We start from the raw sequence: 13,450 nt of genomic DNA on the forward strand, positions 1-13,450 counted from the left end.
GGTGCTTCCAGCCGAGAGCCTCGTTTTCTCATCTACAAACAGACAACAGCAGCCCCCATCTCTACAGGGCTGTTGAGAAGGTTAAGGAGTGAGATAATTCATCGCTCCACGATGAAACTCCCTAGCAGATGTACTACTGACAGAGAACACTGGGCACCATGCATTACGAAGGAGAAAAAACCAAGCTGCAGAACTATACGGAACTATGCTGGCCAAGACAGTGTCCACGAGTCACAGGTAACCCTTTACACTTAAGTAAAATTTAAATGAAAATTCAGTTTCTTAGCCATACCAGCTACACTTTAAGCACTATGTTCACTGAGCCAGACAGCACAGACCTAGAACACCTTCATCACCAGATAAAGTTCTATTGGGCAGCACTGAACAACACAACTTGCAAAAGCAAACCAAAATCTCTGCTTCAGGAGGACCCCATGCCCACTATGGACACCCGTGAGAGTACAGCAAGAAGATGCTAGAGGGTGGAAGGCACAGGAAGCAGGGCTGCCATCCACAAGCCCCACCCAGAGGGAAGTGGCAGGAGAGGATGGGCTGGGGGTGCCCGATTGGAAGCTGTGGCTGCGGGGATGTCCGGGGGGTGGAGCCCTGGCAGGAACCCAGGTCAAGGAGCTGTGGCAGGTGGGGCAGTGGGTGTCAGCTGGCACCTGCACAGAAGCAGCCCTGGGAGTCCAGGCCCTTCTCTGTGGGGATGGCCACCAGGTACTGCAGGAGGAAGCTGTTCTCCCGGGTGGCAAACTTCAGCACTTCCTGACAGCTTTCGTCCAGACTCCCACCAAGCGTCATGGCTTCCTCAGCCATCTCCAAGTAGGATGCTAGGACCTTGCGGACAAGATCCCTCCACACGGCAGCCTCCTCAGCATTCCCAGCCTGCAGCTTCAGGATAGCCTTGGCTGTGATGATTTTGAAGAAGGCCGGGCCCCCGAGGCTTGTGTCCGGCAGGACATCTCGGATGGTCTCCACTCCATGGCTGTCACTCAGCATCTTCTCATTGTTCCTCACACGGAAGCATTTCAAAGACTCCAAGGACAGGGAAAAAATACAGGGCATCCAGGTCTTGTCTGTATACAGGTACAGCAGAGACTCTTTGATTGCGTCTGGCTCTGGAACCTGGGCAGATGTGCAGTCACACTGTGAGCTGTGGGGCACGGCTGGCTCTGGGAGCAGAGCTGAGTCAGAGGGCTGTCCACCTGGGGGGCCCTCGGTGGGCTCCTCAGGCTGGTCTGGGTACTGGATGTTCACCCACTCGTCCTCCTGCTGGGGCCGGACCTTCTGCAGGGCCTCCCGTACCCGGTCCAGCCAGTCCTCAGCCTCGTCCTGGGAGGAGGCCCGCAGCGCCAGCTTCTTGCTGGAGAAGACCAGCTCAAAGCGGCCATCGCTGTGGGCTGGCCCCACTGCCTCGCAGCGCAGCAGGGAGCAGCTCTCCACACAGGTGCGCTCCTCGTCGCTCAGGTAGAGGCGGAGTTCCATTGGGGACAGCTCGCAGAAGAGCTCTTTCCAGATGCCCATGGCCCCCCGCCGCGATACTGTGCCCAGCTTTAGGAGGCCCCGGAATGGGTTGGACAGCCCTGGAGGCAGAGAGAGGCAGGTTAGCACAGGGCCCCTTTCCACTGTCACCTCTGGTGCATACTGTCCTGCTGGGGACAAAAACCAAACTTGGGTGAAATCAAGAAGGAAAGGGAGGGCCTAGAATGGAGCTCAGGAGCACAAGCACCTGCCTGGCAAGCACAAGGTCCTGAGTTCAATTTCCTGTACAAAACAAAAGAACGGGAGCAGAGAAGCGAGAGACAGCAGGGGCTGGGGAGATAGCTCGGCGGTCCAAGCCATTCAGGTTCTGCCAAGTGGAGTAATGCTGGCAGCTCTCTCCCGCCTCCACCCAACCGCTGACCCTGCCTCCCAGTTGTACTGGAGGATGGAAGAGCCCTCCTCACAGCACCCTGACCTCCCTCACCAGGGACAAAAGACTGCACCCCCCCCCCACTGCAGTCTGTCTGCAGCAATGCTCCTTCTCTCCTCTGCCATCTGAGCTTTCCTTCTTGGGCACACAAATATGCTGGGATTTCTCTCAATTTTAAAATTGACTCTAGTCCATACTCACATCTCCAATTACCACCTGTGTCTCAGAGCCCTTCTACAACAGAACTGCCAGAGGAAGTACCAGTACCGCTGTCTACAGATTGTTCGTTTGTTCCTATTTATTTCTTTATTTGGTACAGGGTCTCACTATGCAGCTCAGACTCATAGTGATCCTCCTGTCTCAGTCCCCCCCTCAGCGCTGGAATTACAGGCATGTGCCACCCACCTGGTTTCAGTGGCCAGCTCAGCATGGGGCTAGCACAACAGGTGGCACTGGGGATCAAACCCAGGTCCCTGCACTTGCCATGCAGGCACCTGGACCACCAAGCTGTCTCCCCAGCCCCTGATGTCTCTTGTATCTCTGTTCCCTTTTTTTTTGTACAGGAAATTGAACTCAGGACCTTGCACTTGCCAGGCAGGTTCTTGTGTCCCTGAGCTACATACTAAGCCCTTCCTTTCCTTCTTGATTTCACCCAAGTTTGGTTTTTGTACCCTTACTCCAGAGAATTTGCCCCTGGGAAGGGCACCAGACCCCTGTGTCCAAGCCAGAAGGCTTCCCTGGGGTGCTCTTCTCTATCCTTGGTCTCCTTGGGTCCCTGACCTCTCAGGACTGGACTGCCTAGGGGTGTCTTCTCGAGGACACCCACTTCTTAGCTACTTCTCTCAGGGTATCATGACAACAACTCCCCCACGGTTCTCTCCAGCCTGGACTTCACCTACAAACTTCAGACTCCCATATCTACCTGCCCCACTGAAGTCTCACAGGCATCTCAGAGTCGCTAAAACAAACCCTGATCCGCCTGCTGCAAACTTGCTTCTTTCCTTTTTTCACCATCGGCAAATTTCACCCTTCTACTTGATTGGGCTAAAAGCTCTGGAGTCATCTTAGGCCATCTCTTCCACAGTCCACATCCAGTCAGCAAATCCTGTAGGTTTTGCCTTCAACACACAGGCAGGAGCTGCCACCCCTGCCTGGTTGCACCAGGGTTCCACAGGGCCTCCTGATAGCTCTGGCCTGGTTTTGGACAGCCCCTCATTGACACATCCTTCAGCATGGGAGATGGGATGCGTTTAAGAGAGGCGCCAGGTCAGCTCCATGCGTCCTGGCCTGCAGGCTCTGTCCTAATCCTTTTCCTGTCTGTCATGTATATTCCAGTGCAGGGTCTTCCTTGCCTGAAATGCCCAAATGGCCTCCTATCACCCTCCCTCCCTTCCTTCTCTTCCAGTGTCACCTGGCTTGTGAGAGTCACCCGGCTACCTCCTAGCAGGACTACACTCTCCAGGGCTATGCCCTGACTCTGCGCACACAGCTCTCGTCACCACCTGACCATGTTCGGCCTGAGGTCTGTATTTGCTGTCTCCTCTACTAGGACGCACTCTGCGGAGGAAGGGAACCATTCTGCTGCCTGCTGCTTCTCCCAGCACTGGAACCGTGCTGGGCAGATTACAAACACTCAGGAGCTCTGCTGGGAAGGAACAGGTGAGTTACGTGGATGTGCCTCACACGACTCTACACTGCCTCCCCAGAGGCCACCAACTGGGAGTCTGGGGCACACGCAATGCTCTGGAGGCTGGATTTTCCTACCCCTCAGGGGGCCTGCTGCCCTGGCCATGAAGCACATACTTCATGCATGGTTACCACGACACCCACAGGTTGAAATATAAACCCAGAAGCCACATGGAGACTAGTGCTGTGCCCACACCACACTGCAGGCCAGAGCCTGGGCACCCAGCAACAAGCTCTGCTGCACCACCGAGCACAGCAAACGAGGAAAGAAGGGTCGATGCGTGGGCACAGTTTTAGTGTTTTATAAGAAAACTCATTTGGAGGGTACACAAAAATTAGGTTATGGTTATTTAATGCTTTTTGGACTTTCACAGGGTGTAAAGATCAAACTGGCCTGACTGTAAAATAATATGCGAAAGACAGAAATCCACAACAGATCTGATAAACTCTTTCAGAGTTTTAAATGAATAACTGGAGATAAAAACCTTTGGAAGGAGCTGCTAGGCAACTGGGCAGGGACTGCGTTAAGCCTGAGGGAATCAAGCCTTCCTGTAATCTAGTTTTATGGCCTAACTCCAGCAAGATTTCTGTTTTAATACTTTAAGTATCTTTTTTCTCTGTAGGCAGTTTTGGACATTTATTTTAATGGAATATAGCATGTATCCCAAAATGCTTTTCTGAATTACAAAGTATGTGTGCACTGTAAGTATTACATTGCTACGTTCTGGGACAGTTGTGGCGAACGTATGGTACGCGTGCTGCAGTGGGCTGTCTGTACCATGGACAGCTCTAAAAGGCTTGCCATCACTGTTCTAGGGCGAGGCTTTGCTGTGAGAATACCATGCTTGCTAGCTAAAGGCAAACAGGACTTCTTGAAAATCATGGATCTTGCAGAAGGGACCTATGGAGTCACCTACCCATTTGCCGCCGGTGTACCACCCAGAAGTTCTTGTGCTCCTGCAGGGGGCCTGCCCTGGTGTTCCTGTGTCCTGGGGAAGACACACACATTTTGTCCAGGGCTCCCAGGGAGCAGCTCTTTCTTGGTCCTTGGACACAGTGCTGGTGGAGAGTGGCCTTTGGCTCTGGGAGTCCTCTGGAAGCAGCCACAGCACTGTCAGAAGCAGGCCCCTGGGGCGGCCGGTGGAAGTCATCTTCAGATATCCAGCTCTTGCACTTCTACCAAGAAGGTTGACAGAGGCAGTCAGTTTTTAACTTTTCAAAAAGATCTTGAGTTGTGATTCACTTATCACAGTATTAACTCATTTTATTTTATTTTTGTGTATTTAGTACAGCGTCTACAAGGTCTGACTAGACAGATCAGACTTGTAGCGATCCTCCTGTTTTCAGCCTTCCAAGCACTGGGATTATAGGCACGTACCACCACGCCCAATCTCAGTTCGTCTCAGAACACCATGGGGGTGGGGCTGGCACGGTATGCTGGGGACGGAACCCCAATCCCTGTGCTCTGCCTAAGCAGGCGCTTTAGTCTACTGAGCTATCTGGCTAGCTTTTAATTTTTTTTTTTTCTGAGACAGGGTTTCACTATGTAGTACAGATTGGCCTTGAACTTGCTTATGTAGCCTAGGCTGGCCTGGAAATCACAGTAATCCTCCTGCCTCAGCCTCCTGAACGTTAAGATTATAGGCCTGTGCCACCACACGTAGTTGCATTAACTGATTTTTATAAATGCATGTATGATTGAAGTTTTGGGCTCTCCACAGAACTGTGCAACTGTTACCATGATCAAAGTTTACATTTTCACCCTCCCCAAAGGAACCTCATACTCAGCAGGAGTTTCCTCCATGTCCCCAAGCCCAGCTTGGTTTAGGCAACTGCTTGCCTATTTCCTATCTCTGTAGATTTGTATTTTCTGTAATATGTGATCTTCTGTGACTGGCTTTTTTCTTCCAGTATGTTTCCAAGGTCACCCACGTTGCAGATACATATCAGCGTGCCAGATAATTGTACGGACGCAGCAGATATTTCTAACCTTCTCATCAGTTGACGGAGATGATGCTTTTACTTCTGTCTATAATGAACATCTGTGCACGTTTTGTGTGGACTGTGCTTTCCTTTCCTTGCATACACACTTGGGAACCACTCGATCGGAGGCGACCCTGTTTTCTTTCTCGAGGAACGGCTAAGCTGTTTCTCAAGGAGCCTCCACGACTTTACATTCCCACCAGTAACTCCTTTCTGTCTCCTGATTCTAGCCATCCTGAGGGGCGTGAAACGCTATCCTGCTGTGGCTCTGCTGTGCATTTCCCTGATGTCTGATGATACATCTCTTTACTGGTACACTTACGAGTACACTTTCACTGGAGAAAAACACATTTGTATCCATAATATTGGATTATTTATCCTTTAATTGTTGAGCTGTGTTAAGGGTTGAATCATGCTCCCTAATAAGACCTGGGATACCTCATTTATTTATTTTTATGTATTTGGTACAGGGTCTCACTACACAGCTTGGACTCGTAGTGATCCTTTCATTTTCAGCCTTCCTAGCACTGGAATTACAGGTGTGTGCCACCACGCCCAGTCTCAGTGGCCAGCTCAGTGAGCCTGGGGGTGGGGGCAGGGCCAGCACAGCACGTGGTGCGGGGGATCAAACCCTGGTCCCTGCGCTTGCCTAAGCAGATGCTTAGTCCACTGAGCTATCTTGCTGGCTTGGGGTAGCTCATTTAGAAAGAGTCCTTGCAGATATATTTAATTACGATGAGATCCTACTGAAGTGGGGTAAGCTTGTACAAAGAGATGCAAAGACAGACACACACCTTAGTCACTTTTCTTATTGCTGGGACAAAATAAGTGACATTAGCAACTTAAAGAAAGAGAGGTATATTTAGCTCATGGTCTCAGAAGCTGCAGTCTAGATTTGGCTTAAAGAAACATGACAGAAGGGCTCAGGTCCTGGGGGCAGGGAAGCACAGTGGGAGGAGCCAGGAGGGCGCCCACCCTCCCGGGCCACGCCCCAGTCAGCTGGCTCTCCTGTCTGACCCCATCTCAACCTCAAGCCAACAACATCACCTCCACAATTTGATCACTTTCCAAAAGCCTCACCTATGAGCACATGAGAACTTTGGGGGACCTTCTCGAGCCAAACCATGAATGCCAAGTCAAGAGACGGAGGGAAAGTGATGCAGATACAAGCCGAGAAATGCCGAGGTTTGCCAGCAACACCACAAGTAAGACAGGCATGCATCATCTCTAGGTGCAACAAACCCTGCTTTTGGAAAGGGAACGGAGGCCTGCTTTGTGCAGGGAGCTTCACGGAGGACAGAGGTCACTCAGTGGGCAGGGAAGGAGCTCTGCTGCCACGTTAGCAGTCTTGTTCTTTAAGTCTGGAGCCCCGGCAGACACGTCTGTGCCTGGTCCTCAGCAGGGGCAAGCTTGGTGTGGCCAAGGCCACCATCCCAGCCTCTACAGCTACCAAAGAAAGTTTGTGCTGTTTTGAGCCATCCGGCTTATGGCATGCCGTCTCGGCTGCCTTAGGGAGTTAATGAAGATACTGGACCCTTATCAGAGATGCGGTTTGCTAAGACAGTAACCTCTCTCATTTTGTGAGCTGTCATTTCATTCTTTCAGTGCTGCCCTCTGAGGCACAAGTTTTTAATTTTGATTAAGCACAATTTATCTTAGCTTTTTTGTCTGTGCTCCTGGTGTTGCATCAAAAAAATCACTGCCAAAATCTACATCACAAAGATTCACTCCCACATTTTCTGGTAAGAAGTTTGTAATTTTAGCTCTCACATTTAGGCCTATGGTCCATCTTGAAGAGAGTTTTGGGTAAGGTGTGAGGAAGGGGTGCACCTTTATCCTTCTGCAGGTGGATATCCACAGTTCTGCAGGCTGGACTTCTCTACCTGCCTTTAGGGTTTGGCAGACAGGGGCTCAGTCCCCATGGGCCGCTCTGCTCCCCCCTTGGCTGTGCTCCGAACCTCAAGTTGTTCACTGACGGGAAGCAGGGAAGCTTGGGCGCAGTCAGCTTGTGGTATGGATTCCAGTTCTTTTCTCCCACTATTTCACTACTCTCTGCTTGCTGAGCCTAAACATGCAACAGCAGGGGCAAAGGAGCTGGTTGGGTTGCCCAAAGGGGCTGTGTGCATGGCAAAAATGAGTTGTGCCAGGCATGAGGCCAGCCTAGCCTCATCCTCACAGAGCTATTTCTGAGCTCTAAATCAACACTGCTCTTCTTGCTTCTGTAGCAGAGGAGGGGAGCTGGGCTAGGGCTGTCTCTGAAGAGTTGGTTTACTCCCTTGAGATGGCACAAGACTCCGAAGTCAAGAGTCAGGTACTTGGGGAGCTCCTTCCATGGGCCCCAGGAACTGGCAGGGGCTCCTTCTGCAGGAGCTAGACAATGTGTCAGGTGGTCATCGGGACCCAGGGAAACTCCCTAAGGAAAAGAGTAAAGTACCAGAAGGGGGCTGAGCCAGGGCCCAGGAGGACAGAGACAAAGGTGAATTTCATGTTTAGGGATAGCAAGGGCTGCTCTCTTCTCTGAGGACTGGAGACCATTAAGAATTGTGGGACACAGTCCACAAGCCAGAGCAGCCTCTGGAAATGATTCTCTGGGGATGATCTTTGCCTGTCAGCAACTGGAAGGTGGTGGGAAGCAGCTCTCTGGAACAAGGCCTGAGTGCCCACTGCAGAGCGGAGTGGTAGGAAACTCAGTGTGACGCCCTATCTCACCCCTTTTGTAATTCTTCTAGGTCTGCTTGTTCAGGGCCATTGTCTGGCCAGCTCCCCGCATCCTCAACACTGATCTAGTATCTGCTCTTGAGTAGCACCTGCCAGCAGGGACCCAGGACACAGGAATGACACTATCCAGTGTCACCACACCATGCCCCACAGCTAAATCCCAGAGGGCCTAGCAGGGTGTGCACCGCCAATCTCTGGACTGTTTCCTGAGGATTTTCTGCCCAGCCAAGGGGACCACCCACACCTACAACTTCAGGAGGGGGCCCATCCCACCTGCAGGTGGCCCGTGGGGCCAGAGAGCCAACAACGTTACTTCTGTGCCCTTTTTTCTCAGCACCAATGCATCATGATGGACTTTATCTCCTATCTAATCCAGGGTCTGTCCCCAAAGGGCAGGGCTTTTGTCTGTCCTGTTCCATCTTTGTCCCCAGTACCCATACATGATTTGTATTGAATGAATTAAAACAAAACATTTTTACAAGAAGGATTGAATTGCTTTCAGGGCTGTAAAACTTGACAGTGACCCTAACCCCCTCCCAAATGTATCAAATGAAAAGCATGAGAGTGACAGAAACAGAACAATGAGGGCCACAGGAGCAGATACATAAGGCATGCCCAGAACTGCCTACAGAGGAGCCTATGCAGCGCTGGCCAGTGCCCACTCATGGAGCAAACCCACAGAGCCTCTGAGACCCAAGGGGCAGCACTGGGGGCTTCCACATCGGACCGAGCACCAGGTTCTCTGGTTCCATGCTCCCTGGGACACGCTGTCCAACCCAGCTCCCTGAGGGTGCACTGCTCTAAGGAGGCTTGCACACCCACATCATGGCCAAGAACCAGGAATGGTGGCCACTACCCAGGTACAGTGCTCAGGACTGAGCACACAGAAGTCGACGGGCACAGCCCTCTGGTCAGCAGCTAGTGGCCCAGTAATGAGCGCTGGAAACAGTTAAGCAGATAACTACCAGCTCACAGATCTGTACATGGTGATAAAGGATGGGTGGGACCATGGAAACTGAGACCTCTGTGAAGATCAGGAGCAAGTCAGCAAAGTGCTCTCAGAGAGGGAACAAGTGCTTGCTCTGCCCAGGAAGCTTCGAGGAGGACAGAGGCAGGACAGGGGCTTAGTGGGCAGGACAGGGGCTCTGTTGCCAAGTTGGCAGTCTTGTCCCTTCAGATCTGGGGCCCTGGCAGACGTGTCTGTGCCTGCAAGGCAGAGGCCAGGTCCTTGGCAGTGCTGAGGAGAAGCCCTCTGCCTCCAGATCACACCGGCCACTAGTCACAGCCCTCAGCCCTCAGGGTCCCATAATACTCACCTTCCTGAAGCCACCTTCAAGATAACAAATACAGAGCTGGACTCAGTTACATGATCAATGCACAGTGCTAGGTCATGTAGATGGCCATGTGTAACAACATGAATCTTGCCTCCTATGCACGCCACACACAGAGTAATACTATAAGGGGTATAACCCTCATTATGATGGTAAATTACAAAAGCATCTACCAGAAACACTAGAGCAGAGTGCCAAAGCCTTGTAGTAAACAAAAATTTTTAAAACAGCACAACACGCACATACATCTAGGCAAATCATAAACAAAATGACTGATAAACTGAATATCATTAAAATTAAGAGCTTTTGTTCTACGGAAAATACCATTAAAGACTCAAAAGGCAAACTGTGCTGCAGTCCCTTTCCTCTCCCCCAGCAAAAGTCGTATATCTGTGATCTATAAAGAGCCACCACAAGTCAATGCAGAAGCCACACACCACCACCCTTAAGAAGGGATAATGAATTGAACAGACATTTCCTTATGAGAAGAACAAAAGGTCAATAAGCAAATGAAAAGTATAGTGTCTTTTCATACCAGGGCCATATAGTACAAACCCTGGTGAGCTGTACTTCTTAACCACTAGGGTGGCTGTGATTGCTAAAAAATGCCATGGATGATACTAATTGTTGGTGAGGATATAGAGACATAAATTACTAGTGGGAAAACTGGGCATGGTGGTGCATGCCTATAATCCTAGCACTTAGGAGGCTGAGGCATGATGCTTACCATGAGCTGGCCTGAGCTACATAGTGAGCTCAAGCCAGCACGAACTAGATAGGGATATCCGATCTCAAAAAACAACAAAATAAAACAAAACCAAACACTTTGTGACTGTGGTGATGGTTACACAACCCTACCAATTTTCCGAAAGCCAGAGTTATGTTCCAATGAGGTGATCACATGGGTGTGAATCACCCCTCCACACAGCTGTCTGAGGGTGGGGCAGGTGTGCCTCTCAGTCTGCCAGCTCTGGTTTCACCCTGAATTATGACCTAGAAGGTGCGGCCCAGGGGCAAGGCAGCAGAGACTCACAAGCTCACCCTTAAGATGTGAATGACACTACTGCCACACAAATGGGGACTAAGGGAGCGCAGAGACTGCGCAGGTTACGCTGCTTTAGCTCTAACATTTGCCCAGGGCCCCCAACCCACCCCACAGCCTGGCCACTCACCGGACTGGTGGGGGAGGAAACCACAAGCTTCAGCCCCATTCTGCCATCCTCCAGGGTCTTCTGCAGGCTGCTCCCCTTGCTCACAGCTCCACTCGCCTTTCTTCCTGGACCAGGAGGCTGATGGCCTGAAGTGCTTCCTGCAGGACCGGCTTGGGCAGCAACTGGCTGCTGCAGCTGTGGGGTGCTGGGGGCCTCGGGCAGTGGCTCCTGCTTGGGGTCACCTCCTGGGGCACTAGAGGACTCCGCAGGCACATCTGAGAGAAGGTGTACACTGGTGGCCAGGTCATGGAGGGACAGTGGGGCCTGCAATGTGGGCATCTCTGACTCTTGGCTTGGTCCGCAGGTTGGCACAGAGTTTACCTGGGCTTTGCTGAATTCCGTTAACATCCTAGAAGTTTTCAAACAGAAAAGCCTGTGTAACACATCAATGCTAGAATGCCCAAGGCTACTGGGGCAGGGGTAAGAAGAGAAAAATGCTGTTATGATTAAAAAGCCTGACCCACCCAGCACTCCCTCTGTCAGCCTCCTACCCTCCCTTGTGCCTGTCTATGCAGGACTTAGACACGGCACTGGAGGGGATGGGTGCGTGGTAGGGCCCAGGCCACAGGGAAAGTGCTCATGTGGCTGAGGCAAGGGGGCACAACAGCCATCCTGAACAGGCTCACTGTGGGCCTGGAGTTTCCTTGGGGGAACAAAGGGCTGTGTGAGCATTGGTTTGCCTAAGGTCGTCTGCTGCAGACTGTAGGAACAGACAGTGTCTCAGAGAGGCTCCCAAGCAGCAGCACAACCAGACGCCAGATGCTCCTGGGACAGGGACTAGGTGATGTGAGGATATACTTTGTCACGGCTAGTCGAGGCAGGAGGGCTAGCCTGAGGTGCCAGGCTTGTGCCCCTTGGAGCTGGATGAGGCACAGGGTCACTGTCCCTCCCCAGAAATGTGGGAAGGTATCACAAGGGTGCCCAGCTATGCCCCTGCCTCTGGTGGCACTGCCCTCCTTGTCCCCTCAGAGGCACCACCCAGAGCCCCAGGGAAGGAATGTTAACTGCCTTTTTACACACACACACACACACACACACACACACACACACACACACACTCTCTGCACAGAAATACTTCTGGGCCTTCTGGAAGGTACCCTGGCTGGCAACTCTCGTCCTCTCCTAACCCCCTCCCGAGGCCTATGGGAATCTAGGTTCCCTTTGTGAAATAAGCTTGCTAGTTGTCTCCTCTTCTGCTTAGACGAGCAGTGGAGTAAGGCACAGACAATGCAGGTTCAGAAGGCAAAAGGGCTGCCCAGAGCCCAAGGTCGGTGCATAGCGGCTCTAACGGACTCCCTGGGATCAGGAGGCACAGTCAGCCCTTTCAAGTGTGCTGACGGAAGGGGGTCCAGAGCAAGAGTCGTTGGCCTGCTTGCTCCCTAATGAGTTCTGCTCTCGCCTACACCACCCCAACCCAAGCAACATTTGGGACTGAGAGTAGGTGATGCGCCCTGTACTCATGAGCAAGCGACTTCCAACAGGGACACCTGACATTCAGTGGGGAAAGAACAGGGTTTTCCACAGACTGAGGGACACATGGGCAGCTTGTACCACACACACAAAATTAACATACATAAGGACCTAACTGCAACAGGTAAAACTCTAATAATACTTTAACAGGAAATATGAAGTAGAAATTTCAGGTCTTTGGATGAGGCACTAGTTTCTTAAACATGACATTTAAACCATAAGCAACTGGCACAAAATTCATAAACTAGACTTTACCAAAATGAAACAAGTCTATGCTTCAAAGAGTACCACTAAGAAAGTGAGGGGCTGTGGGCGGGGCTTATCAGCTGCACAAGGTCTTGGGTTTGAGCCTCACCACTGGGAAAAGACAAGTGAAATAACAATGCACAGAATGGGGGTAATGTTTGGAAGCCACATATAATAGTCTAATATCCACAATTATAAAGTCTCACAACTCAACAACAACAACAACAAATCAAATTTTAAAATGGGCAAAGGATATGAAGACTTCTCTGAAGAATACATACAAATAGATAAGAAACACTCCAAGAAAAGAAAAGGAGGACAAAGTATATGAAGAGATGCTCAAGGGCACTGTCCACTGGGGATGCAAACCAACCCTAACCTACCATGACAGCTGCTGTCGTCAGTGACAGCAACAGGCGCTGGCAGACATGTGGAGGAACATACCCTAAGGAAGTGGTGAGAAGGTACAGCAATGTAGCTGATTCAGGAAAGTCTGATAGTTCCTCAAAGCACTGAGTGCAGACTTGTAACCCAGCAGTGCTACTCTACATGCATACCTAAGAGAATCAAACATGTGTCCATCTGAAAACTTAGCGATAAATGTTCACAGGAAAATTCCTCATAACAGCCAGAGTGGGGAATAATTAACGATCAACTGGTGAGTGGATACAGTGTAGTAGATCCATAAAACAGAAAAGTATTCAGCCGTGATATGCTATAACACGAGTGATTCATAAAAACATTACATTAGGTGACAGATGCCAGTCACAAAAGGTCACATGTTGCATGATTCCACTTTACAGAAGGCCTAAAAATCCACAATTGATGGATTCTGTAATGTTAGTGAGTATTTTCACACTTTGGCTTTTTCCTCTGTATTTTCATATTTA

At 50.8% G+C, this 13,450-nt stretch overlaps 1 protein-coding gene across 2 annotated transcripts in view; it reads right to left on the reverse strand.

Annotated features, from left to right (window-relative positions):
- Positions 1-13,450, reverse strand: part of Plekhm1 (pleckstrin homology and RUN domain containing M1) — a 38,885-nt gene that overhangs the window by 9,322 nt on the left and 16,113 nt on the right. For both annotated transcript variants that reach the window (XM_023718154.1, XM_004633836.2), the window contains exons 5-7: positions 10,806-11,193; positions 4,519-4,777; positions 666-1,586 (exon numbers count right to left, since the gene is read on the reverse strand). In XM_023718154.1, the coding sequence (XP_023573922.1) occupies positions 666-1,586; positions 4,519-4,777; positions 10,806-11,193 (1,568 nt within the window). The remainder of the gene's footprint in view (positions 1-665; positions 1,587-4,518; positions 4,778-10,805; positions 11,194-13,450) is intronic.

This window comes from Octodon degus, unplaced genomic scaffold, assembly GCF_000260255.1.
Source record: "Octodon degus isolate 3935 unplaced genomic scaffold, OctDeg1.0 scaffold00056, whole genome shotgun sequence".
In the NCBI taxonomy this organism is placed as follows: domain Eukaryota; kingdom Metazoa; phylum Chordata; class Mammalia; order Rodentia; family Octodontidae; genus Octodon; species Octodon degus.